Here is a 27396-nt window from a genome sequence, read left to right on the forward strand (position 1 = left end):
CTGTTCACCATTAACCAGAGTGTTTTGAACTTCAGGTTTTGTTGCAGGACGCATAATGGCAGAAGTGTGTGATGCTGACATCATAAAGTGGAGCAAGATAATTATTTTAATGACGACAGTAATGCAGCAGATGAGGTCAGCTTTTATTTTCTCTGATAACCACAGTACTTTCTCATTCAGATTGTATGTCTGAAAGAACTCATGTCCTTCACACATTCGTTCTGTCTTTTTGTGTCAAAGCAAAACAAAATGCAACAACAAACCAAAGGTGCATTGACGTACGTTAGGCTGTAATGTGCATGTGATCCAGGGTTTAGCATTCACCTTGAGACTGGTTTGGTGATTTTCTGGATGGCCCAGCGGGTGTCAGAGCGTCATTAATCAGAGGCAGAGAGAGATCAATAAACCTGATCATTAGTCTCATCAGCTGCTAACGGTGAGCTGAGATCATCTGATTCGCCTCCAGATTTGGCACTTCACCCAGGAGAAACTGTTTAGTGTCATGTTCACTGTGTTTCATGCTGGGACGTCGCTAGCGAAGAGAAACAACCATGGATGATGGTTTTTACTGTCAGAGGAAAAGCAGGTCTGCTTGCTTTTATAAATAAAAAATAGACTAGAAATAGGAAGAGGGAGAAATTCTTTCGTTACTGTCATTGTGTCTTTAATGTCATTGTTGCGTTTCCATCCAAAGTTGCGAATTTAAAGGGGTCATGAACTGCGTTGTTTTATTGTTTTATAATGTTTCCTGGGGTGCACTTATAATGTTAGTATGCTTTTTACATCCAAAATTGTTTTAAAATTAATTAAGAGATTCGTTGAATAAAATGGGAGTTTTGCATGTCAGTAACGATAAACTCGTGCTGTTTGATTGCAAAGGGAGCTTTCTTTGATGGCTTTCTTTATATAATGCTAAATAACAGATTATTTTCATCGTACTAAGAGAAACAATGCAAGTTGACGTTTAGTCACGGGTTTGATTTACTGGCACACAGACAAAGAAAATCTGACTGTACATGAATCATTAATGTCAGATCAGGCATTAGAATTAACAGTTACTTACATGTTGTTGCAATACTGTCGAGTCCAGACACTGCACGATATTTTGTAATCCTCAACGGCATGTTTATTGCTTGGTAGCTCGATCTGGTTTAGCACTACGTAGGCCTATGTTACTTAGGCTACCTATTCTATTGCATGTCATGCGTGAATCGGTGGGCGGAGCTAAACAGGCAGTGATGAAGTATGCGTTGATCTTCTTCTGCAGAGGCGGTGCTTGCTGCCCTTTGACGTCATAGATCCCCACTTTGAAAATCCTGTGGTTTGCTGGGTCTGGTGTCAATTAAAGCTTTTATTGGACTAACAAGGAAGTTTTCAGTTCTGAAACTTACAGGATATTCTTATAGTATGATGACCTCTTATATGTCAAAAGCTCAAGGAAAATTTGATTTCTCAGTTCATCACCCCTTTAACTTATGGGTCATTCCGTGTCAAATCAACCAAATTTCGTAAACTTTCATGTGATACACTTGAGGGAATCATACCCAACCATTTTGATGACAGACTTTGGCTAAGGCATTTCAGAATGACCAAATGGTAACACTTTATTTTAGGGTCTTTAAACTAGTTGCTTATTAGCATGCATATTACTAGAATATTGGCTATTTATTAGTACTTAAGCACATATTAATGCCTTATTCTGCATGACCTTATTCTACATTCCTAATCCTACCCAATACCTAAACTTAACAACTACCTTAACTATAAATAATCAGTAAATTAGGAATTTGAGGCAAAAGTTTTAGTTAAGTTTTATGTGTTCCCTATACTAAAGTGTTACCGACCAAATCAATATTTGAGATGCTGTGCAATGAAATTAGTCCAGGTGTCCAATCACATCCTTTGTGCAGCATTTTGTTGCACTTCGAGGGATTTATTTTAGTAGATGTGTTTCCATCGTAGTTTATGAGCATGTTTTCTTAAAAGTTATTGGCCTCAATTGATCACAAGTTTTTTTTTTATGTGCATCTTTAGAATAAATGTGCATGCATCATGGTGTCCATTCAGTGTTTTTATTTTATTTTATTTTTTTATGCAAAATCCCAAAATTCGGGTGGATGGAAACATAGCTGTTGAGGTTAAACCTGGTGCAGCACATCTTGATTTGCCGTATTTTAATTGAATGAAATACAGCAGAAGAGAAGATTTTAAGCGAATCACTATCTACATTTCAGTCATATGGACCACTTTTATGACACTTTTTTTTGGAGTTCCATAGAAGAACTAACCCTTTAAGAATAAAAACTCATAGTTTAAGCACATCAATATAGAATTAACGTGTGATAACTGGTTGACTAGAAAACGTTTATTTATTTTAAACTGGGAGAAAGAAAGTGTGACTTCTCATTCCTGTAAAAGTTGTCAGTGGAAGTCTGCAAGTTTCTCTTTCTATTCTCTCTCTCTTCTCTCACACTCTCAGCAGATTCCATGTTGACACCTGAAAGTGTGAATTATTCATTTCTTCAGGCAGATGAAGAATGGGTGGCAGGGGCACGTGATGCACTCACACTCATGCACACTAACCTACAGTATAAACACAAACACTCGAACATGCTCATGGGCACAAATACACTGCAGTTCTTTCCTAAATTAATACTTTTATTCAAAAAGGATGCATTAAATCGAACAAAAGTGACGGTAAAGGCATTTACAAACTTTTTTTTTTTTTTTTCAAATAAATGCTGTAAATGCAAATAAACTTTATTCATCAAAGTATCCTTAAAAATATATCAGTTTCAATAAAAAAAATTAAGCAGTAAAACTGTTTTCAACATTGCTTATAATTAGAAATGTTTCTTAAACAGCAAATCAGCATATTAAAAAAGGTTTTCTAAAGAGCCATGTGACACTGAAGACTGGAGTAATGATGTTGAAAATTCTAATTTGACATCACAGGAATAAATTACATTTAAAAATATATTAAAATAGAAAACAGTTATTTTAAATTGTAGTAATACTTCACACATTTTTTTTTACAATTTTACTATATATATATATATTCGATCAAATAATTGCAGCTTAGGTGAGTATATAATAGACTTCTTTCAAATAATCTTTTGATCAATAGTGTAAATATACTCTTATGAACACATAAACACGCACTTAAAGTACAAAACCACTGGGGTCATACAGTTCACATAGTTTTAAATAAAGATTTCTAAAAAAACAAGATACTAACCTTAAACTACAATACTTTTAGCAGTTTGATTAAAAAAAAAAAACTTTATTATTATTATAATTTTTTCTTTTTATTTATTATTTAACGAAAATCCTGACCTTGGCCATTGGTCTTCTGTGCACTCTTGGAATATACAACACGTCACATGGGATCATATCTAACATATTTAATATCTAACCCAATTCCACTACTGTAGATGGGCAGCATATGGGGTGTGCAGAAAATGTTGATGTTTATTTGAATATAATGATGGTGTAATCAGATGTAATTATCACAATAATGCATGGAACGCTCATAATAATACCGGTAATAGTAATCAGGTGATTTGTTTTGCCCCACAGGTCAGTCGTGTTTTGAAACCCGGAGGCCGTTTCATCTCGGTTACATTTGCGCAGCCACATTTCCGTAAGAGACTCTACGCTCGAGCAAAGTACGACTGGTCTATCAAGCACTATCACTATGGCAGCAGCTTCCACTACTTCCTGTATGTTCTCACCAAAGGGGAGGGGCTTAGCCCAGAGGATGCTGCATTGGAGAGGAGACTTCTCGAGGAAACTGAGGCTTCACCAACTGACGTAAAATTTCAGGAAGTGGATTCTGAGGACTTCCTAAATAACATTGGATTATAGGGACTTGTACAGCATCTGTCAATCATGAGACTGCTGAAGCTGTACATGCTTCTTCTTCATTATTTTTTTATGCTCCTATACTTTAATGGATTTGTTCACCCAAATATATTGATTCTTTCATTTAATCATTTAATCACTCATGTTGTTCCAAATTCATATGATTTTATTTCTTTCTTTGGAACAAAACATTAAATGTTTTTCTTTCTTTTTTTTCTTTTTTAAATTCACTTTCATCTACTTTTGTGTTCCATGGAGGAAAGAAAGTCATACAGGTTTTTGAAATAACATGTGAGTGAGAAAATGATGACAGAATTTTCATTTTTTTAGGGTGAACTATACCTTGAATAGCAGTTTGATGGTCTAAAAAAGGATTGCACTGTATTTCTGGTGACGTTAAAGGGATGGTTCACCCAAAAAATGAAAATTACTCCATTATTTACTCACCCTAAACCCATTCTAGGTGTATATGAATATCTTATTTCAGACGAACACAATCTGAGTTATATTAAAAAATATCCTGGCTCTTCCAAGCTTTATAATTGTAGTGAATGGCGCTTGACATTTTGAAGCCCAAAAAAGCACATCCTTCCATCATAAAAGTAAACCATATGGCTCCAGGGTGTAAAAAAGTCCTTCTGAAGCGAAGCAATTGTTTTTTCATATCCATATTTAACATTTTATAAACTATAATAACTGGCTTCCGGCAAGGACCGTACGCGAGTCTAGTTCCCGTGGAAGAGTGACTTCAGACCCAACGCGCGACGTATTGATGAGCACGGAAGCGCAGAGGATAGAGCAAATCAAAACACCGATCATGAATTAAACGTCAAAAACAAGAATTTTTAAAGAGAAATGTCGGAGGATTTTGATATAAGAGAAGAGAAGCTTGAGTTTGTTGTCCAGACCTATTTGTTTGAACCGCGAGAGGTGTCTAAGCTTACGCTACTCCTACATCCTACATCATGTCGTGTCAGAAGTCACTCTTCCGCTGGAACTCGACTTTTAGTTATTATAGTTTATAAAGTTTTAAATATGGTTATTTTTCTTACAAAACCCCATCGCTTCGCTTCAGAAGGCCTTTATTAACCCCCTGGAGCCGTGTGGATTACTTTTATGATGGATGGATGCACTTTTTTGGGCTTCAAAATCTTGAGCCCCATTCACTACCATTACAAAGCTTGAAAGAGCCAGGATATTTTTTTAAAGTAACTCTGAGAGGGTGATTAAATCATGGGGTAATTTTCATTTTTGAGTGAACTAACCATTTTTTGAAATAAAAAAAACCCCCCAGCAACTTCCCTTTTAGATCTCGTAAACTTTTGAAATGCCATGTTTGACTTTTTGTTTTTGCCACACTGTATTGGTTTTGAGTTGGTTCAATACTTTGACTTGGAACGACAATAAGCTTTTAAACAAATGTCTTGTATGTTTTTAAATATCTTATACCATGCTTTTTTAGGGCTCTTTCATGTGCAGTTTAACTTCATGTGCATTCTCTCTCTCACTCTCTGGCCTATTTCTCTGTGTGATTGTGTTGATTGGTATGACAAGGTTGAGTGCTTGACACCTGCACACTTGTGCAGAGACAAATCTGTCACAAACGCTTCTCAAACAACAAATAAACAGACAGACAGAAAACAAACAGCCCTGCTGTGTGCCAGAATATGACAGACGTGTCTGTGTGTGTGCTGCTTTGGATGAGGAATGGCTGCAGTGAATCGGAGGAGGCCATTAATAAACCAGAAATCATTTATTTTTAATTTAGCTCTGGAATGTAATTACCGTCTATTTTTAAGGCTTGAGGAAGGTGCCTGAATTTCAGAACAGCTTCATGTGTGCACAATCTATGTGAACATAGATTGAAATGTTACACTGTGATTTATTTATAGTAAATAGATGAAGGTTATTCTTGAATCCGGAGAGCCCAAAACACATTTAAACCCACTTTATGTTGTGAATGCTTGCCACGGAATTACAATGTGGTTGCTAAGGTGTTATGAGTTGTTTTTAGAGCGTTGCTAGAATGTTCTGAATGGTTCCTAGGTGGTTTCTTCACAAGAGGCCACCCGCAAGTGTGATTATTTTTATACCTAGATATGGCTTGGGTAAATCTATTTTTTCTTCCATTTTATTGCAAGTTTGATTGCTTAGAAAAGTAGTTGCACATAAAAAATGGCACATTTTGAGGAACTATCATGTCTGTGTGGGATGAGTTATGCACCCAAATTAATACTGAAGGTGATGGATTTTAAAGCCCTAACCCTGTGCAAAAGTAATGGTTAGCATGCACCATTAAATAGCAATGGTTCATATACCAGTAGCAGTTTTACAAACTTTTAGTTCAGAGTTGATCAGGTCTAGATTGAATGCGTCATCTGTGAAAGCTGATGATGTAGTCACAGGTCTTTCCCCTTCACTGAAGCACTAAGCAATGACGTCAGGGCAGGGATGGTATCAGATGGCGGCTGGTATCAGGTGAGCTGCAGGTATCAGGTGTAGATTTATTCTGTGATCGTATCCTCACGCCATGATGTGTGATGGTTCTTCAGGAACTTAGTGCTGCCTAAACACCATAAAGCTGCTGCGGAGAACAGGAGACCTTGATTAGTCTAATGGCTGGTTATGTTTTGTTTACACCCTTGCAATGCAAACCCACATGCAAGTTTTACTTTATATTGATATTTAAGACCATGATCTTCAATAATGTACTCTTGAATAATGGATTGAGTAATTTCAGTAGTGTACTTAGATATTTTCTGAGATGGTGTCTTGTCTTAGAGAAGAACAAAATCAGTCCTTGTATGGTGCACACCAAATTTAATTGAATAATGTGCCTTTTAAATGTCATAAACAGTTGTTGTTCCGAAACAATGCAAAATTTTTGACGGACGGATGGATGGATGGGTAGATAGACAGATGGGTGGACGGATAGATGGGTGGGATGGTTGGATGGATAGACTGATGGATGGATAGAAGGGTGGATGGGTGGATGGATGGATAGACTGATGGTTGGATAGATAGATGGATGGTAGGATGGATAGACAGACAGTTGGATAGATAGATGGGTGGGTGGGTGGGTGGATGGATAGGGATGGATGGATAGACTGATGGATAGATAGGCAGACGCTAGATAGATAGATAGATAGATAGATAGATAGATAGATAGATAGATAGATAGATAGATAGATAGATAGTATAGATAGATGGATGGTTGGTTGGATAGACAGACAGTTGGATAGATAGATGGGTGGGTGGGTGGGTGGGTGGGTGGATGGATAGGGATGGATGGATAGACTGATGGATAGATAAGCAGACGCTAGATAGATAGATAGATAGATAGATAGATAGAAGGGTGTATAGAAGGGTGGATAGAAGGGTGGATGTATAGATAGATGGATGGTTGGTTGGATAGATAGATGGTTGGATAGATGGATGGTAGGATGGATAGACAGACAGTTGGATAGATAGATGGGTGGGTGGATGGATAGGGATGGATGGATAGACTGATGGATAGATAGGCAGACGCTAGATAGATAGATAGATAGAAGGGTGGATGTATAGATAGATAGATAGATAGATAGATAGATAGAAGGGTGGATGTATAGATAGATAGATAGATAGATAGATAGATAGATAGATAGATAGATAGATAGATAGATAGATAGATAGATAGATAGATAGATAGATAGATAGAAGGGTGGATGTATAGATAGATGGATGGTTGGTTGGATAGATAGGTGGTTGGATGGATAGACTGATGGATAGACAGACAGCTGGATAGATAGACGGGTGGACGGATAGATGGAAGGGTGGATGGATGGTTGGATAGATGGATGGTAGGATGGATAGATAGACAGTTGGATAGATAGATGGGTGGGTGAGTGGATGGATAGGGATGGATGGATGGATGGATGGTTGGATGGATAGACTGATGGATAGATAGGCAGACGGCAAGATAGATAGATAGATAGATAGATAGATAGATAGATAGAAGGGTGGATGTATAGATGGAATGATGGATAGACAGACAGCTGGATAGATAAATGGGTGGACAGCTAGATGGATGGATAGACTAATGGATAGACAGGCAGACGGCTAGATAGATAGATAGATAGATAGATAGATAGATAGATAGATGGATGGATGGACAGATTTGTGGATAGATAGAATGGTCGATGTATAGATTGATATACGGATGGATGGATGGATGGATGAATGGATGGATAGATTGATGTTAAGATAGATAGATGGATGGTTGGATGGATCGACTGATGGATAGACTAATGGATAGACAGGCAGACGGCTAGATAGATGGATGGATGGACAGATTTGTGGATAGATAGAATGGTCGATGTATAGATTGATATACGGATGGATGGATGGATGGATGGATGGATGGATGGATGGATAGATGAATGGATGGATAGATTGATGTTTAGATAGATGGATGGTTGGATGGATCGACTGATGGATAGATGGATGGATAGACTAATGGATAGACAGGCAGACGGCTAGATAGATAGATGGATGGATGGACAGATTTGTGGATAGATAGAATGGTCGATGTATAGATTGATATATGGATGGATGGATGGATGGATGGATGGATGGATGGATGGATTGACGGATGGATGGATGGTGTAGTTATGCCATCTACCAGCAGGGGCTAACTGGTCTAACCTGCCAAACCTTGACCCCTTTGGTACATCCTTGCCTCTTTGCAGAAAAATAATTTTCCTTAGTCACTGTTATTGCACCCTCAAGAAAAGAATCCAAAATGATAATATGACCCTTCAATGTCATTATTCAAAGATTGGGATCCGCTTGTTCAGGCTCATGTTTCTGTAGGGACAAATGTGTGCTGTTGTTCAGCTGGGGGGAGGGGTCAGGACACACCATTACATCATCATCCAGCAGCGGCAGCAACAACATAGACCGTGGTATTGATAGCAGACACATAAACCCCTGCTCACAGCCGATCCACTCACAACACTAGCGTAAACATTTCACTAAGCTACGTTAAGGGCAGAGGCATGTTTGGTCACTGCTGCTCTTAAGATCAAAGCAGGGACATTTTTGGAACAGAGGGCAACATTTCAAAACCAAAACTGGTTGATGTCATTCATTTGTTGAAAACAATCTTTATCTTTGTTATCCTTGGTGCCACATCTCTGCTATGTGAAGGATAATGAGTAGTAGGTGTAGACTTATATTTGATTTTATTTTAATGGCCCATGCTGATGTCTAGAGAGCTGGGTGAGCAATATAATGCTGATATAGACATAATGACAACAATAATGTTTACAATATGTAATGTTTACAACTTTTACAGTATTTTCTCAAAATGACCTGTATTCTGGGACTGATATAAGGGTGAAATACAGCTTCTATAAATAGGGTATATGTCAAACGTCATTTGACCAAACAGGAAAACTGGTCTCATTGCATCCGCTTGTGAGAGAAAGTGTTAACAGCAGTATGAACTGACGGCATATCTATGGACTTTTAAGGCAATCAGTGAAACTACCTAGTTCACAGGTGTTTTATTCTATTAAATATCTAAACGTAAGTGTGAAGACGAAAATTTAAAAAAGCTTTTAGATATCAGTCTGCATATGCGGGGGATATCAGTTATGCTCATCTTTGCTCGCTCCTTTTAAGTTATCTTGAACAAAATCGCAAAATTTTTCATTAAGCACATACAAAAGACCTACACCGGAAGTGATCTGATCTGTTTTACAGAATATGGAAGTTAGATTGTGCATAAACCCTATTAACCAATCACAGATGATGTAGTCAAATATTAGTATGGCCAAATATAGGCATATATTATAAATACTATTTATGTTTAAAAAAAATATATATATATATCAGTCTATCACTGTAGTAAGACTGCAGAGGAGCTGCAGGTTCTGGAAAAACATTCCTGTCAATGTTCCAATTCCATTTCTAATCCATAAGCTCCCTAAAATCAAAGCAAAATGTTAGGAAAATCATAAGAATGTTAAGTCCCAAGCCAATCCCTGAACCTAATCCTAAAACATGATTGGATATCAGAAATGTTCCACAAGGACCAACCAGGATGTCCTACATTGACTTGGATAATAACAGTAAAGCATAGCCACACTGAGCCATGCATGCGGTGAATTTGAATCTAGTTTGCAACATTTCCATATCCCATTCATATCTCCGACCCCTGTTGTCTCTCTCCAATGCCTAATTAAAAGAAGAACATGGTCAAAATAAAAAATAAAAAAGCAGCATATTTTGAGTGTTTGGCATAATTTTCTGTATATTTATGGTTTATACGATCCAGTTTGACTCACAGTGGTGTTAAATGAGGATTTACTGCAAGAAAATATATGTTGTTATCTCTAATGAGGGAGATCAATGGAGCACCAACTGAGAGCTACAAGCTGGGATGAATCAAGGACAATGCTCTTAACTCAAATGTCTTTCTCACTTTTCATTTCTTCCGGGAAGAATTGCTCATTCTTTGAGAATCTTAGAATGTCATCTCTCCCTCTTTCTTCCGTTATCACGCTGTCATTATCTGCCGAGAGTCGGGCTTTCCATATTGGGTCAGGCCACAGCGTCGCTCAGTCACTCCAGAGCTGCCGCGGGCCTCCTGTCTGTTCAGATAGTGTATCAGTAATCTCCAGCTCTGAGCAGCCTGTGTGAAGCGGTAAGGATTCCCCTGGGCATTGGAGCCATTCAGGAACACTGCAACAGCCATGAAGGTGTATTAATAGACTGAGATGGTGAAGCTGAGTGTCCTTGACTACGGTTGAGTAACTGACTGATGGACTTTCTGCTGTGTGAGGACCTCGTCGAGTCTTTTCCAATAAACACGCACAGATGTTGCGAGTCTGTGATAACCGCTGAGGTTAAACTGACATTGATCATCTGAGAATCGTTTGAAAATGTTAGTGACCAAACTTGAGCTTGGGTCAACTGGAGTTATAGAACGTTATCAGGATTAGATGAGTATTGGAGTTTAAATTGATTTAGGTAAGCCTGACTTGTTTCCAGATGGATCCTGAGCCTCATTGCACACATCGGACATGGCTGACCCAAAGCCCACTCATGGGTGCATGACGGCACAGATCACGGATAAAAGCCATTGATTCTCTTGCGGTTGATTCACAGACATTGTATCGGGGATGAGTGTGAGTGTGTGATGAAGGAAAACATCAATATTGCTGTGAAATTTAACTGCATTAGATGTTTCAGAGTGTTCAGGGTAAACAGGAAATAGCATGGCTTCATCCAATCTGTTGGAAGTAAGTCTGTTTACTGGCTAACATGTTTTTAAGGTGCCAAATCTTATATTAAAGGGAAAGTCAGATTCCTGTATTCCTGGAGCTCATACAGTAGAGCCATAGCTCTAGCAACACCATGGTCATGGGTTCAATTCCCAGGGAATGCATATACTTAAAGAATGTATTGCCTACCTTGAATGCAATGTAAAGGCCAATTCACATTGTACTGACAGACGCCAACCTCCGGCAACGGACATGTTCTGCGGGTTTTGTCGGATCACTGTGTTACTCCTATCGCCATTGGTTGGTGCTTGTTTTCACCAACTGTACATGTTGAATCGCTGTTTGTAGGGTCTTGGAATGTCTGAGAAGTGACATACTGTAAGCTGGTGACTGTTGCCTTTGGTTGGTGTAGTGGGAATTAGCCTTAAAGGTACAGTGGGGCTGGGTATTGACATAATTTTCACGATTCGATCTGATTACTATTCACATGCTTTCGATTCTATTACGATTTATTTATTATTCGATTATTTTGGATGTAGTATTTCAGTTACAGTACATGGCAAATCTTCTAGAGGAAAAAATCTCTCAACTAATGCTGTAAACTACACATGTAAGTCAGTTGGTACTTCTATATTGAATGTTAAATTAACTTATTTATATACAAACACTTAAAGGTGCCCAAGAACGTTCTTTCACAAGATGTAATATAAGTCTAAGGTGTCTCCTGAATGTGTCTGTGAAGTTTCAGCTCAAAATACCCCATAGATTTTTTTTAATAAATTTTTTTAACTGCCTATTTTGGGGCATCATTAACAATGCACTGATTTACACTCGGCGCCGCCCCCTTAAATCGCGTGCTCCCCGTGCCACACGAGCTGTCGACTATATTACAGCGCATTTACAAAGTTCACACAGCTAATATAACCCTCAAATGGATCTTTACAAGATGTTCGTCATGCATGCTGTATGCATGCTTCGAATTATGTGAGTAAAGTATTTATTTGGATGTTAAAGTTTTATTCTGAGTGAATTTGAGGCTGTCCTCCGTGGCTAACGGCTATTGCTACACTGTTGGAGAGATTTATAAAGAATGAAGTTGTGTTTATGCATTATACAGACTGCAAGTGTTTAAAAAATGAAAATAGCGACGGCTCTTGTTTCCGTGAATACAGTAAGAAACAATGGTAACTTTAACCTCATTTAACAGTACATTAGCAACATGCTAACGAAACTTTTAGAAAGACAATTTACAAATATCAGTAAAAATATCATGCTATCATGGATTATGTCAGTTATTATTGCTCCATCTGCCATTTTTCACTGTTGTTCTTGCTTACCTAGTCTGATGATTCGGCTGTGTGCAGCTCCAGACATTAACTGGCTGCCCTTGTCTAATGCCTTTTATAATGTTGGGAACATCATGGGCTGGCATTATGCAAATATTGGGGCGTAGCCTACACCCCGACTGTTACGTAACAGTCGGTGTTATGTTGAGATTCGCCTGTTCTTCGGAGGCCGTTTAAACAAATGAGATTTATATAAGAAGGAGGAAACAATGGAGTTTGAGACTCACTGTATGTCTTTTCCATGTACTGAACTCTTGTTATTTAACTATGCCAAGGTAAATTCAATTTTTGAATCAAGGGCACCTTTAAATGTTTTTATTATAAATAAAGTTTAGAATTACATAATCATATTTCTACTCCAATTCGGTTTTTTGAAATATAAACATTTAAATCGTGGCTGTCATAACTGACTTATTCAAACATGCATTAAATATTGAAGAACATTAAAAATTATCATGAATATGTAACGGTGCATAGCTATATATATCAGATTGCTTTCTAGAGTACACTTTTCTAGCTGACTGATGAGTTTATGGTCACTGAATATGTTTTTCTGAGGTAAATGTGACGTTATGAGACATTGTTTACAAGCTGTTTTATTGACATCTTTCCAAAGTTGAAACACTGATTGAGCTATTACACGAGACATGATACGGATTTCGGTAAGATGTACTGTATATTTGAACATACCTTCAGGTGTTTAGTCATGTTTATTTCGCGCTGGAACTGCTATTAAAGCGAAGGAGAGGATGTTCACATGTGCTCGTGCTGCCGCTTCTCTTTAACTGAGGCGCTAAAGCGCTCTGTCACGCCAGATTAAAGAGCGCCAAAGCGGTATTTATTTTTTAAATCTCATAATAAGATGGACGTCATTTGAAATCTGAGACTTTGCTTTATATCAAAAGTAACAAAGTACAAAGATTATTGTGATTTATTGGATAGGAGGCGCTACATATTCTTCTCATTCATCAACTGAAAACAGACTAATCGATTCCTGGGATTTAAGAATCGATATCGGTTCATAAAAATGAGAAACGATTAAAATCGAGAAATCTATACTTTTTACCCAGCCCTAAGGTACAGTATGCAATTTTTGCCACTCCAGGTAGCATATTCAAAACAATAACAAAGACATTGCTTGAAGGAGTGGGAAATGATGGGAGTTGTTGTCTTCACCTCCACTGCTGGTGGAAATCAATCCAACAGGACTCACAAATCATGTTCATGGATGAGGTAATGAAATAAAGTTTTAGCAGACCAACGTGCATCTAATTAATGATTAATTCAAGAAAGTTGTGCAAGTTTACTGCAACAATGCAGCCGCGAACTACACATACTTTTGAACATCCAGCGTTTAGTTGATCCTGCTAAGTGCTCATTGTCATAGTTGTAAACACGACGGCATTATTTTTCCATGAGGGGGTTTGGCATCACGGCATTTGTTTCCAGGTGGGCCATTAAAAAATGTGACACACATCCTGTAGAATTCAACCAATCAGATGACGACTTCGAAAATCCTGAAATGTTTCCAGCTAAGTGTGCCATATGCATCAGATGTTCAGCCAACGGTCCATGGCTGTGATGTCTGAGGCTTAGACTAAGAACAATCATACTAAAAGTACATTTGAAAGTACTGCAAACAATAATGAATAATTGTGGTCCATGATGACTGTGCGAAACAACAACTGTGACAACTACTGCTTCTGCATTTTTTCATGAGACTCACTGTGTTGCCATGGTAGTAAAAATGGAAACCGAGGATAACATGGACATGACGCCATTGACAGGCGACGCAATGAGGAGGGACGTTAAAAATTGTGAATTTCTCTGGATTTAAACATTGTTGGAAGCATTTGGGATAATGTAAGTACACAAGTGAACAAAATATATAACACTAGTGGTTTTTGGATATTTTAATGTAAAATTTTACATATTGTGATGCTCATGACACTCCAAACCTGCATGACACAAAAATAAGATATTTTTAAAGGAACACTCCGCTTTTTTTGAAAATAGGCTCATTTTAGCATTAGACCATTAGCATCTCGCTCAAAAATGACCAGAGTTTCAATATTTTTCCTATTTAAAACTTACATCATGTAATAAGACCAACGGAAAATGAAAAGTTGCGATTTTCTAGGCCGATATGGCTAGGAACTATACTCTCATTCTGGCATAACAATCAAGGAACTTCGCTGCCGTACCATGGGTACAATGAGAGAGTTTTAAATAGGAAAAATATCAAAACTCTTTGGTCATTTTTGAGCGAGATGCTAACGGTCTAATCAGATTCAATGAACTGTGCTAAGCTATGCTAAAAGTGGTACCGCCAGACCCGGAAATCGACTGAATGGATTCGAAAATGTTGGAAAATTAGCCTATTTTCAAAAAAGTGGAGTGTTCCTTTAAGAACATTGGGGTCCAAGCAACATTGGCCCCAATTGACTTTCTATGTATGGGCAAAACAACAACAACAACAACAACAACAAAACTCTTCAATATGTCTTCTTTTGTGTTTCACAGAACAAAGGAAATCATACAGGTTTGGAATGACATGAGGGTGAGTAAATGATGACTGAATTTTAATTTCGGGATGTACTATCCCTTTAAAGATTTCAAGGAAACAGTCAAATGATTTCCTTGTCTGCTACATCAAGGCCTATAATCCATCTTCCAATGTCAATGTGCAGAAGGTCCTCAAGTAAATGTAGCAGCACAGCTCAAAGCTCTCATAAGGATTTATGCCACAAGAACAATCTCCCTGCCATCATGACTGTGAGCTTAGCCTGAGATCAGTCTGAACGTGATTACATGGGCATCAGAACTGGTGCCAAACTTCACTACGTCCTTTGGGAAATACAGGCCTGGAGCGCACCAACACTCTCTCCATATGGTTTCATCCTCATAGACAACTCCAACACTAAAGATCTGTGAGGAGATAACAGGCTGAAAGAGGATTATAGTTCTCTGAATGGGTTCCACGGTAAGATACGACCATCCTGACATGAATTATAATGAAACATTAATATTTCATTAGACGACAACAGCTTGATCTGGTCATTTAAAACTGCACGGGGATATTTTTATACATGTGACCATACTTGTTTCATCATTTTATGGATAGTATTTGTCATTTTCTTTTTATTAGCCAAGTCTTGTTTATTAGTAGGCCCACCTCTAAATGCAGATTGGTTCACCAGCAGGGGCTTCAAAATCAATATTTGTGTCAGACTTGTTTACCTCTTTGTAATGCAGTCAAATGACGACAGAAATCCATAACTGTATGTTCTTCCACCATTTATTAGTTCACCAAATACAGTGAAAATGGTATTTTAATATGCAATGATTCATTCTTAGAATGTCATGACATTTTTTGTTGCTTTTTTTTGCTTAATAAAACGATGTTCCATTATTGAAAAGTATTAAGGTTTCATGCACAACAAACCATAGTCAGTTTCTTTAGAATAATGGTACAAAACAAAGCAAAAAATTCAAATAAAAGAAACGTAATGTCCAAAAACCTGTCAAATAACAAGTTTTTTGAAGATATTCGTAAACAGTGCAGTAGATTTCTAATATCGCCATTTTTCTAACAAATTCAACAAAGCTCAAGTCACAGTTTACGATTTCCATATAACAGTAGTTCAACACAGATGTGTAGGTGTGCAAAAAACCAGAGAAACATTCATTCATCAAGTCTTTTTAAAAACAAACAAAAAACCATCCCGACCAAACCGAATTATCCTCTCGTCCCTGTCTAAAGATTTTTCTCTGAAATATAAACATCATTGTTGATGAATCTTTAAGACGACATACTAGCATATCATTTTAAATAACAAATATTTAGATATAAAAATACAAATATGACTTTTTTTTAAAAAGAAGAAGCGTGCCAGGGTAAGATTCATGGTGGCACCTCTGTTGGCACCGGAGTGAAAGTTCATGCAAAGAGATGGACACGACAAAAGAAATGTGAGGAGCTGAAATCAAAATATATCAAACATAAAAGGGCTTGGAAGAAACCAAGACGCATTCATGTTGGTTTAATTACATGAGGTGGTAATGCACAATGTTCCTCTGTGCTGTACTGATGATGTGAATCCGTGGCGCAGGTGCGCAAATCAGCTGCAGTGAAGGGCAAAACAATAGATCAGCAAACGACGCTTCAAAGACTATACGCTTCAACACCTGTGGGCATGTGAATGATAATATTCTCAATTTTTGAAAAAGAACATGATGCAAAATGGCGAAAGAAAATATTCACATTGCACCATCCGTACATATATAGTTCAATTATCATTATGGGAGCTCGATATCTGTGTGTGTGAAGTCTAAAATGTTTCTAAAAGCAGCAGTCGAGTTGAAGTCGACGCTCAAGGCAGATCCATATACGTGAGTGTGTGTGTGTGTGTGTGTGTGTGTGTGTGTGTGTGTGTGTTTGTTTGTTTGTTTGTGTGACTGAAGGGGAAGGTCTTTGAGCAAAGATACTGTACAGCTATAGTAACAGAGCTTAAGATGCGGTTCAGTCTTCGGTTGAACTTCGCGTTGCTTACAGCGCTTTTGGAAGATGATGGTCGTGGAATAATAATGACAAGTCCATCCATCTTTATTCACAAAGCCGCAGCGCGCGCAGCCACAACAACATCTCCGACATCTTCCTCAAAGCTTTCATTCGGGTGTCGTTTATATTGGAGAATTGCCAGCAAACCCCAAAGGAAATTCCGTCTCTCCCTTCTTTAATTCTCGTTTGCCCTTTTTGTTTAGTCTCCTCGTGGTTCGAGCGTCGTGCCACCGTCCCCCCATCTCTTTGCAATCTTCTTCACATGCACAACCGACAAGTGCTTCGAATCGGTGATAAAAAATTGAAATGTCTGCAAGGCATCGCGCGGGTTTAAACGCCCGGTGATGATTTGTCGGTCATGCCTTTCAGCACCTCATCTATTCGATCGTCCTCGATGACCACTGTGAAGAAGAAGAAGACAGACAGCTGATGTTAAGACTTTGCACAATCTACCATGTGCGTATTTTCGAGCGTGCAACTGCGCAATTAGGAGACTCAACACAGCACAAACGAATTAAAATGCATATTAAACGCGTTTTTAGATACTGATATCACCTAAATCAAGGCAATTTCTCGGTCGGGTTGCATTACATATTACTCATACATTGAGAAAGACTGATTAACACAGTAAAATATTTTGCGTCACCAATCGTTTACCATCCATTTAAAAGAATAATTCACTTAAAAGTGAAAATTCTGTCATTTGCTCCCCTTTATGTTGTCCCAAGACTTGTTTTGTGAAATGTTAGAGACTGTCGTTCTGACTAACATCTCAGAAAGTGAGTAGCTAAATTACACAAGTCTCCATTCCTTAAACTTCAGTAAGTTATCTTCCATCGGCATAACATTCTCACCTCTCTTCGCCCTGCCGATCTGTCCAAGTTTTGGAGGTCTTTTCGCTTGCGACGCTCCGAAGAACGAGTTGGTGTCCTGCAGCCCGCAGCTGAAGGACATCTGACTGACATCGTTGTCCCCTCCGTATCCGCTCATTTTCCCCTCTCCGTACGGCAGAACCTCGGACATGGCTGCTGTTAAGGACGGGCTCGCGACGCAGAAGGCGCTATAGAACTGTATAGGCAGCTACGGTGGATATGGCAACTATCCCCGCAAAACAAGTGCACTTCTTTATACGTAGATATCCCTGCGCGTAAATGTCAGACTCCTCGCACCGCCAACTTCCAATGGGACTGGAGTGCTCGGTGCAGAGTGAGTCGTTCTGGGGAGAGCGAGTGAGCGAGAGAGAGAGCGCGCGGCTGAGTGCACGGCTACACCAGCGGTCAGGTGAAGTCTGCTGTAAGATACGGGAGATCCCGCGATCATAAAGGAAACCCGGGCGGAACAGTGAAGTCATCCATCCGGGCGTGTGTGTGTTTATGAGAAAGAGAAAGAGAGAGAGAGAGAGAGAGAGACGGGGACTCCAGGAGGTGCAAGGGTGGCCCCATCAGGCGAAAGCTGAAAATGGCGAGAGGAAACACTGAACTGCGCTCTGCAGTCGCTCCTTTGCATGTGACGCTTGGAGTTCGCAAGGACCTTTGGAGAGCCTGTGATTTGGGGAGATAAAAGAGGAAAAGATTACAAAAAATAAGCTCAATTGAATCTCAAGAACTTTTATTATATCTGCGTTACATTTGCATTGTTGTCAGTGACTGTTTTGCTGCATGTCATAGCATGTATAATTTTTCAACTTTATATTTTGCACTTTTTTCCCCACATTATTTTTCCCATACCTTCATTTATTGTTGCTATAAACGCATTTTACATACTTTATTTTTTATAGCGTACATAGGCCTACTCAGACTTTCAGTGTTAGACTAATTCATCAAAATATTATGACTTTTTTGAAAGCAAAAAGTGAAATACGCATGAGTCTTTTTTTTTTTTTTTTTTTTTTTTTATTTTGTGAAAATTATTTATAGGGGTCATTTCCAACATAAATACAGTGTCAGTTAAAGGCACCCAAAAATGAAAATTCTGTCATTAAGCACTCACCCTCATGTTGTCCCAAACCCGTAAGATGCAGATGATAAGTAGTTATTTTTACTAATTCTGGCACATGGTGTATTTTATACAACAATGTTCATGAATATGCATGGTCCCTATCAAATAAACCAATAAAATAAAATAAAGACCTTCGTTTGTCTTCAGAACACAAATTAAGATATTTTTGATGAAATCCGAGGGTATCTGATCCATACATTGCACCTTTTAAGGTCCAGAAAGGTACTAAAGTCATCGTTAAAACCGTCGACGTGACTACAGTGGCTCATCCTCAATATTATGAAGCGACAATAATTCTTTTTGTGCGCAAACACTGAAGCACTGCAACGGAAATAGCGTAGCAGCATGACGGGACAGACAAATTTGTTGAATAAAGTCATTATTTTTATTTTTTTGCGCACAAAGTATTCTTGTCGCTTCATAATATTAAAGTTGAACCACTGTAGTCACTGACTATTTTAATTGATGGCTTTAATAGCCTACCATTCTGTACCTCAAAAGGTGCAATGTTGTTGCTGCCTATATGTGGATCAGATACCATCGGATTTTATCAAAAATATCTTAATTTGTGTTCAAAAGATAAACGAAGGTCTTACGGGGTTGGAACGACATGAGGATGAGTAATTAATGATATAAATTTCATTTTTGGGTGAACTAACCCTTTAAGAACATGCTTGATGTACTTTGAAGAAAACAAAAGAAAATCAAGTAGGCTTATGCGTAATTTCCAATCAATCTGTAGGCCTTTTTTATGATGCAAAAAGTGTGAAAAAAGTATGAAAAAATAGTTTGAATGTAGGCTATACCAATACCATACATAAAATACAATGAAATTAAATGAAGGGCCGTTCACACCAAGATCTAAAACTAGTCTATGAAGATAACTACAGTTTTAATAATCGTTCTATATGAAAGTTAACGATAACGACACAGAGGAACTATATGGCTGGAATCACTTTCAGAACGAGCATTTTTAAGCGGCAAACGACTTAAACACAACGTTACCTTCCGATTCCATTTTGCCTGGGCAAGACATAAGTTTAATATGTTTATAAATATAAATGTTCCATAAATGTTTAAAATAATTCTATTAAACGTGTCATTTTATCAATAAAGAACCCATCCAAAGCAGTGTTTACGTATTGTTTTCTCTTCACTTTGCGAATGAACTGTAGTCGAACAGTAGCCTCTTTATGTTGTGAACATATTTCCAATTAATGGCCTTTGATTTATGGTTCCAGATAAATGAAAGTTAAGAAGAATCTGGAAAATGTTTTGTCACTATTGTTTTGGTTCGCTTAGCCCGATTAGATTGTGTACCTGGGAAATGTCACCGTACACGACAGCGCTGCCTGCTGCTGTGCAGGCGTCATCAGCGCACGTCACATATACACGTCGCACGTCCTCGGTCTCCAGATGCCGGAAGTTGTTCGTCACCGTGGCTCACCTGTTTCCTTTCAGATACTTCCTTTGAATTAGTTATGTTTGAATGAAGGCTAAGTCAGAAGTTTGTGGTAATGATGCACCTGCCTGACATGAATATTAACTCTCTCTCTCTCTCTATATATATATATATATACACTTAGAGGCATGTTTCAGCACCATGGATAGAGCTCACAAGGGCCAAAAAAATTATGTTTGAAGGATTTTTGGATTATGTATGCATTGCTATTTTACACTTAAAATACGAAATCAAAACAGGATAAATAAACCTCTAACCTATATTTTACTGTATCCCCTGCAGCTTTAGAACTGTGAGCATAAGCTTTTTTCTCAACACATGCATTAGATTGTTGGCATGGCAACAGTCCTCAAAAGACTGCAGTTCACGAAGCTCATTTTCATATCTTCACTGTCCTCCTGAGCAAAAGGATTTTCATAATCTGTACTGCTCCACTGCTCAAGTAAATGAATGAATGACAGTAGGGCCATCCACACAGACAGGTCATTTTAAAACCACAGTTGTCTGCTCTCCAAAATAAACTATAGTCTATCTTAAGGAATCTACGGAAAAGATTGGTGTCGCAGATGGGTGAATGTCTGTTATGTTTAGATTCAATGTCTAACTGCTAAACTTAAAGGTACACTGTGTAACTTTTTTTTGTTCAAAATGAACAAAACATAAATAATGAAGCAATACATTATCAGTCCTTCTTCCAAAACGTGTTTTTGTCTTACCCTGATTCACCATGGTAAGCTTATTATAAGTGCATATATTTTAGAACTGTCAGTATGGTTTTTACTGGAAATTGCATAGGCTTGCATATGTCGCTTGCCTGTGTGTCTCGTAATATCCGAAAATAGAGAAAAGTTGTTCCGGCTACTTTGACACATGTATGATGTGAGAGTTAAAGGAAGGGTTGGTAATTTTTGGAGAGGCTATCAATAGCAAGATAGCTTTGAAAGCATAAGATCCCACCCTCCCTTCAGAGCATCTCCATAGCCACATCTCTCCAAAACACATGAATGCGTACAGCAGGGAGCAAACAAAAGTGTCAAGAGAGAGGACGCTAAACTATCTCATGTCTCAAAGCACATAAAATTACAATAATAAAAGAGCACTGACCAATACCATCTGACTGCTGCAGATTCATTTTTGGTGTTGATAGTGTTGAAACGCATAAATTTGAGTCAGAATGCCTTCCACAGATGATATAAATACATATAAATACATTTAGACCACTTAACTTAGTGATTGCTTTCGGGATATGAAGAGACTTTCAACTAGCATAACAAAAAATGTTTTTGAAGCAAATCACCTACCGTGCCTTTAAACACTAAATCTCGAATAAAAAAATAAAAAATAAATAAATATTTTAAATAAAAAAAAGCCAAACAAAGGAGAATCTGCTGGCAAAAAGAGAACGCAACAGAGCTTGTAATAAAACAAGAATCAACATTGGCTTGGCTTTTTGGAGATGCGAGAACTGAGGGATTTGAAATGTTGTAAAAGCGAAGCAAAGATGGTGGTTTTATTACTCAGCGGGTGAGTAAGGTATATTGATAAACTGCCATATGTAGCTCTATAATAGTGTTCATAATAAAGCATTATCTATTGTGAAGGGTCATATTCATCTGTAAAATCAAACAAGAGGACATAACAATGTTCTTCCACAAAATGCATGCAGTTTTTGGTTTTTAACCGCAAGAAGTCCAAAAGTTAAAAAGCCCGGCTTCCAGAGAATAAATATCCTATGTTCTTGTTTTGTGATTAATTAATTTGCTCAAACAACCAAATTAATCAAGAGTTATATTTTGTAGAAAGAGAATTGTCAGTTTAAACTTTATTCTTACTCATTTTATTCTGTTCTTGTCATGATGTCTGTATGAGATGTGTAAAGACAACAGTGTCATGAAGGTCAACAACGCATTACATGTATCCACTAACGCATGCAGTATACTTATCATGTGTAATTCTTCTTAGGATTTATAGCACCATTGGTCACTAACGGTTAAATTTAAAGAGGTTTGCATCTGTGCTCTGTGTCCTGTGTGGATGTAGTTTTCATGTTCTGTTCCAGTGCTGACAAAAACTCAGCCTTGAAGGGAAAAGATATTGCCTTTGTTTAATCTAATTGACAGAGAATTGGCTCCAGGAGCAGCCCAGATGAGAAGAGACCTTCCGGAAATTATGACTCACCTGTGACACTTACCAAAGTTGCTTACGTATACAGAACATAGAGTATCAAAGATAATGTCTTTAAATTGCCTCATTTGCATAAAGAATACCATATTCAGATGTTGCTAGAATTATCTGTACTGTTAACCTATCAGAACCTGGAGAAAGTTTCAACTGATTATCCATATGACTATAAGTACTAGCGTCTAAGTGTCTACTAGTACTTCCGTATCTTAAAGGGTTAGTCCACCCCAAAATGAAAATTACCCCATAATTTACTCTCCCTCAAGTCATCTTAGGAGTATATGACTTTCTTCTTTCAGCCAAACACAATCAGAGTTATATTAAAAATATCCTGGCTCGTCAAAGCTTTATAATGGGAGTAAATGGAGGATGAGTTTTTGAAGTCCATCCATGATCATAAAACGTACTCCACGCGGCTCCGGGTGGTTAATAAAGGCCTTCTGAAGTGAATCGATGCGTTTGTGTAAGACAATCATCCTTATTTAAAACTTTATAAAGTAAAATAACGAGCTTCCGGCTTGACAGCCATACACAATCGACGTACGTCCAAAAAGCGTTAACTTCCGTGACGTAGTACACAATGACATGACGTTCATTCAGTAATTTTCATTTTTGCGTGAACTAGGCCTATCCTTTTTAAGTTAGTTTGTGGCTGGATCCTCTTATATTTATTTTTTTCTACGGCCTATGGAAGTGTGGAGAACTTTGTCTGGTAACACTTTACTTGAAGGGGTGTGCATAAGACTGACATGACACCTTCATAATCATGACATGACACATGTCATGAATATGAAGGAGGTTTTATGAATGTTTATGACAACTGTCATTAAGTGTCATTCGCTCAGTTATGTCATTTTTAATGCAAAGATGACATTGTTTGAGATGTCCGAGTTATGACAACTTGACATAAACTAATACATCATAACCTGTCAGTGTCTTTGTCATGACAACTTGACATTATTTAGCTTTATGGGATAACATTACATTAAACTGTCATGAGGTTGGTTTTGACAATGGCTGACATGAGGCCATTATAACAGTGTCATAAATATGTATCTTGAGCTCAAGTACAGTGGTACAAATTGAACTTGTCATTAAAATGTCATTAAGTGACAATACTCTGACAAATTATTTTATAACAGCGTCATGACTATTTTTCATTTCATGTTTTTTTTGTTTTTGTTTTTTGTTTTTTTAAGTTTCCACCAACAGAAGGTCAGATAATAGACAATTTCAAATTTCGTAAAAAAGATAAAATAATGGTAACACTTTATTTTAGGGTCTTTTAACTAGTTGCTTATTACTATTAGCATTCATATGGCTAAAATATTGGCTATTTATTAGTACTTATAAAGCACATATTAATGCCTTATTCTGCATGACCTTATTCTACATTCTTAATCCTACCCAATACCTAAACCTATCAATTAACTATAATAAGCAGTAAATTAAGAGTTTATTGAGGGAAAAGTCATAGTTAATAGTTTATATATGTGTTCCCTATACTGAAGTGTTACCAAAATAATGTAATGTAATGATAACCCATAAAGCTAAGTAGTTTTTTAAGTTTGATAATTAATCTGCTATGTCATGTTTATGACAGGTTATGATGTTTTGCTAATGTCAAGTTGTCATGACAAAGACACTAACAGGTTATGATGTATTGGTTTATGTCAAGTTGTCGTAACAAAGACATCTCAAACAATGTCATCTTTGCATTAAAAATGACATAATTGAGCAAATGACATTTAATGACAGTTGTCATAAACATGCATAAAACCTCCTTCATAGTCATGACACGTGTCATGTCAAGATTACGAAGGTGTCATGTCAGTCTTATGCACACCCCTTCAAGTAAAGTGTTACCCTTTGTCTTCAGTAAAGTCTTTCAGTGAACTAACCCTTTAATAATGTTCTTCTTCTCACACCACAGCAATGCATTTTAGTGAAATAATTAGACAGGCATAAATCAATGAGCAACATAATGTTTTAAAGTACTTGACCTATCACTCATTGCACTCTTTCTTTCTTTCTTTCTTTCTAGTGCCCTTGGTGTTCAGGTGAACACTGCATTTTGCAATCACAGAAGTGTGCTCTGGGAGAAGTGTTTGCGGTCACACTGGCTTCTGCTGACTCATGCAACGTAACTGCTGATTCACTCTCTATCCAGCAGAAAAAAACACACACAAAATCCCAAAAACCTGAGTCAAATGAAAAAGTGAGAGCAAAAATGATGTTGGGTGAGAAAATGTGCAGATGTAGTGCGTATGTGAGAATGGTAACAGAATATATCCACCTTCCTTTCAGTTGATATGGTCAGAAAGCCTCTGGTTAAGAATAGTTATGATTTTTCAGTTCCACCACAAATAGTTTTGCCCATAGCAAAGTTTTTCAAAAGTTTGTGTAGTTACAAAGGCAGCAGCAATGTCAGTAGAACATGTCTTAAACATGTGATCAGTGAAGAAAACAAAAGATAATCAAGTATCAGTCCACCATTACCAAGACGCATAAATTTTGGCAATTTATGCATAAAGTGTGATAATGTTATTTGAAAATGATCAGATATTATATTTAGCATACTTAAAATGTTAGCTATAAAACTATGAAAATATGCTACATGTTATATTTTAATTTAATTTGTCTATTAATTATTAAATTTGTCTAGTTTTTAAAAATCAGCAACATTTTTATGATTATTTTCACATTTTAAGATTGAACGTCTGGGTCTCGGAAAAGGGTAAAACATTGAAATATACACTACTTTTTAAAAGTTGGGATCTGTCCAATTTTCTTTCTTTTTTATTATTTGAAAGAAAGAATTTAATACTTTTCTTTAGTAAGGATGCATTAAATTGATCAAAAGTGACAGTGAACATATTTATAATTTCTAATAACAATTTTGATTTCAAACAAATGCTGATCTTTTGAATTTTCTATTCATCAAAGAATCCTGAATATTCCACCAGAATATTCCACCAGAATATTAAGCAGTACAATTATCCATAATAATAAGAAATGTTTTTTGAGCAGCAGATCAGCATATTAGAATGGTTTCTGAAGGATCATGTGACACTGAAGACTGAAGTAATGATGCCGAAAATTCAGCTTTGCCATCACAGGAATAAAATACCTTTTTAAAATATATTCAAATAGAAAACAGTTTGTTTTTAAAGGTGGTACAAAGGATGTTTTCGTCGACTGAGTTTTTGAAATGAGCGCATGCGGAAGAACAACCCCCCTCCTTCACAGCTCATTTCAAGTGAACGCCTCCCAAAACTCGTGCACGAGTGTTTGTTACCACCGGCATTCGCTGTGTTATTAAGCCGGGCACACATTTAACGACTAGCTAAAACATTCTGACTGTGCTCAACATACAGCGATTGTTTCCTGCTCCTGAAGCAGATTTATATTCTTTCACATGGAATTTGAACACCGACTGTAATCGCAGACTGAAAGCAACTGGCTCTGACTGGACGCGTTTGAGCGCGATCAGTCATAAGTATCAATTTACATTCATAATCGGCCTTACAATCGTTAAGCCGCGCACACACTTAGTGGATTCATTATGTCGGACTCACCGCAGGTAACTCATAATCTGCAGTTGTTACTCCTGTCTCCTGACAAAAACATTGCATGCGGAGTGTGGAAAGTTACTAGAGCGCGCATCCGCGCATCTCTCACAAGGAACATCATGGCAGTGATTGACAAGCCAGAGGGCCAATCGTTTACGCGATGATCGCGTAAACGATTGGCTGATGTTTTTAAGGCCCTACCTTGCACAGATGATGTATATTAATAATATTCCTTTCAGTGCACCTAATAAATAGTCTTTTATCAGTTAGTAAAGACAGTTTCAAGTAATATTGCAAAAATGTATAAAACAAAACATCCTCTGTACCACCTTTAAATTGTAATAATATTTCACAATATTGTTGGTGTGTATGTAAAAGACTCAAAAACATTAACAAATCTTACTGACTCCAACTTTTGAATGGTATTTTATAACATCAGCAAATATTCTTTTATAAAAGGTTTCCAAGACAAAGAAAAAAACAGCAAATCCCTCGGACATAATGGTACCTGTCAATGATGCGCGGGTTGATCCAAAATGAGCGGGTGCCTGCGGTCACCCGCGGTCACCCGCGGTTACGAGTCATCCAAAAATATTTTTAATGATATTCGGGTCGCGGTCGGTCGGGTCGTTTGAAATAAAGATGCCAATTAAACCTTTGTAATTTTCAGTTTTACTTACTAAAGGTTTCAGTTTTACTTTCATGGGTATTTGTGAACATTTATTTATGGATATTGTAGCCTCAGTCTTTGGCTTAGCCTACCTGTTTTTGTTCGTCTAAAATGCGTTAATAAATAGGCTACTTAATTAACATATTCTATCACTGCATTTTGTGTTTGTGAGAGCTTCAATTGGGCATTCACGTGGCGAAATAGCCTAAGCCTGCTAATACAAGTGGGAAATCCTTATTTACCATTTGAATGTTGAGCGTTATTAACTTTTGAATAAATGCTGACGCGGGACAAAATGCCCGATTTCCCAACACGTTGAACTGAGCAATGCCATTGTACTATTTTAATAGGCTACTTTTAAACGCATATAGCTCAGTAATGTCAGTTTTATGTATTTTCTGAGAGGGGGCGGGATTTTTGTTGGGAAAGTCGGGGGAGAGACGCACACTTCGATTAGACTGGATAAACATGCAG

At 37.5% G+C, this 27396-nt stretch overlaps 2 protein-coding genes across 3 annotated transcripts in view; one reads left to right on the forward strand and one right to left on the reverse strand.

Annotated features, from left to right (window-relative positions):
• ece2a (endothelin converting enzyme 2a) overlaps nucleotides 1–5509 on the forward strand; it is a 105507-nt gene extending 99998 nt beyond the window's left edge. For both annotated transcript variants that reach the window (XM_048162481.1, XM_048162482.1), the window contains one exon: nucleotides 3580–5509. In XM_048162481.1, coding sequence (XP_048018438.1) covers nucleotides 3580–3867 — 288 coding nt within the window. In that variant the 3' untranslated portion in view covers nucleotides 3868–5509. The remainder of the gene's footprint in view (nucleotides 1–3579) is intronic.
• A 10249-nt stretch (nucleotides 5510–15758) lies between these two features.
• Nucleotides 15759–18415, reverse strand: camk2n1a (calcium/calmodulin-dependent protein kinase II inhibitor 1a). The gene is made up of 2 exons (XM_048162483.1): nucleotides 17894–18415; nucleotides 15759–17440 (listed from the first exon to the last, which is right to left on the reverse strand). The coding sequence occupies exons 1-2, from the start codon at nucleotides 18060–18062 to the stop codon at nucleotides 17370–17372; spliced, it is 240 nt and encodes a 79-aa protein (XP_048018440.1). The 5' UTR covers nucleotides 18063–18415; the 3' UTR covers nucleotides 15759–17369.
• Between the last annotated feature and the right edge of the window lie 8981 nt (nucleotides 18416–27396).

The sequence above is a fragment of the Megalobrama amblycephala genome, linkage group LG17 (assembly GCF_018812025.1).
Source record: "Megalobrama amblycephala isolate DHTTF-2021 linkage group LG17, ASM1881202v1, whole genome shotgun sequence".
In the NCBI taxonomy this organism is placed as follows: Eukaryota; Metazoa; Chordata; class Actinopteri; order Cypriniformes; family Xenocyprididae; genus Megalobrama; species Megalobrama amblycephala.

What these genes read in the sequence shown, in the direction of transcription:
- camk2n1a (XM_048162483.1), bottom strand. Translation starts at nt 18,062, where the DNA reads ATGTCCGAGGTTCTGCCGTACGGAGAGGGGAAAATGAGCGGATACGGA. An exon ending in GATCGGCAGGGCGAAGAGAG is followed by an intron (nt 17,441 to 17,893) that starts GTGAGAATGTTA and finishes TCTTCTTCACAG; the next exon opens with TGGTCATCGAGGACGATCGA.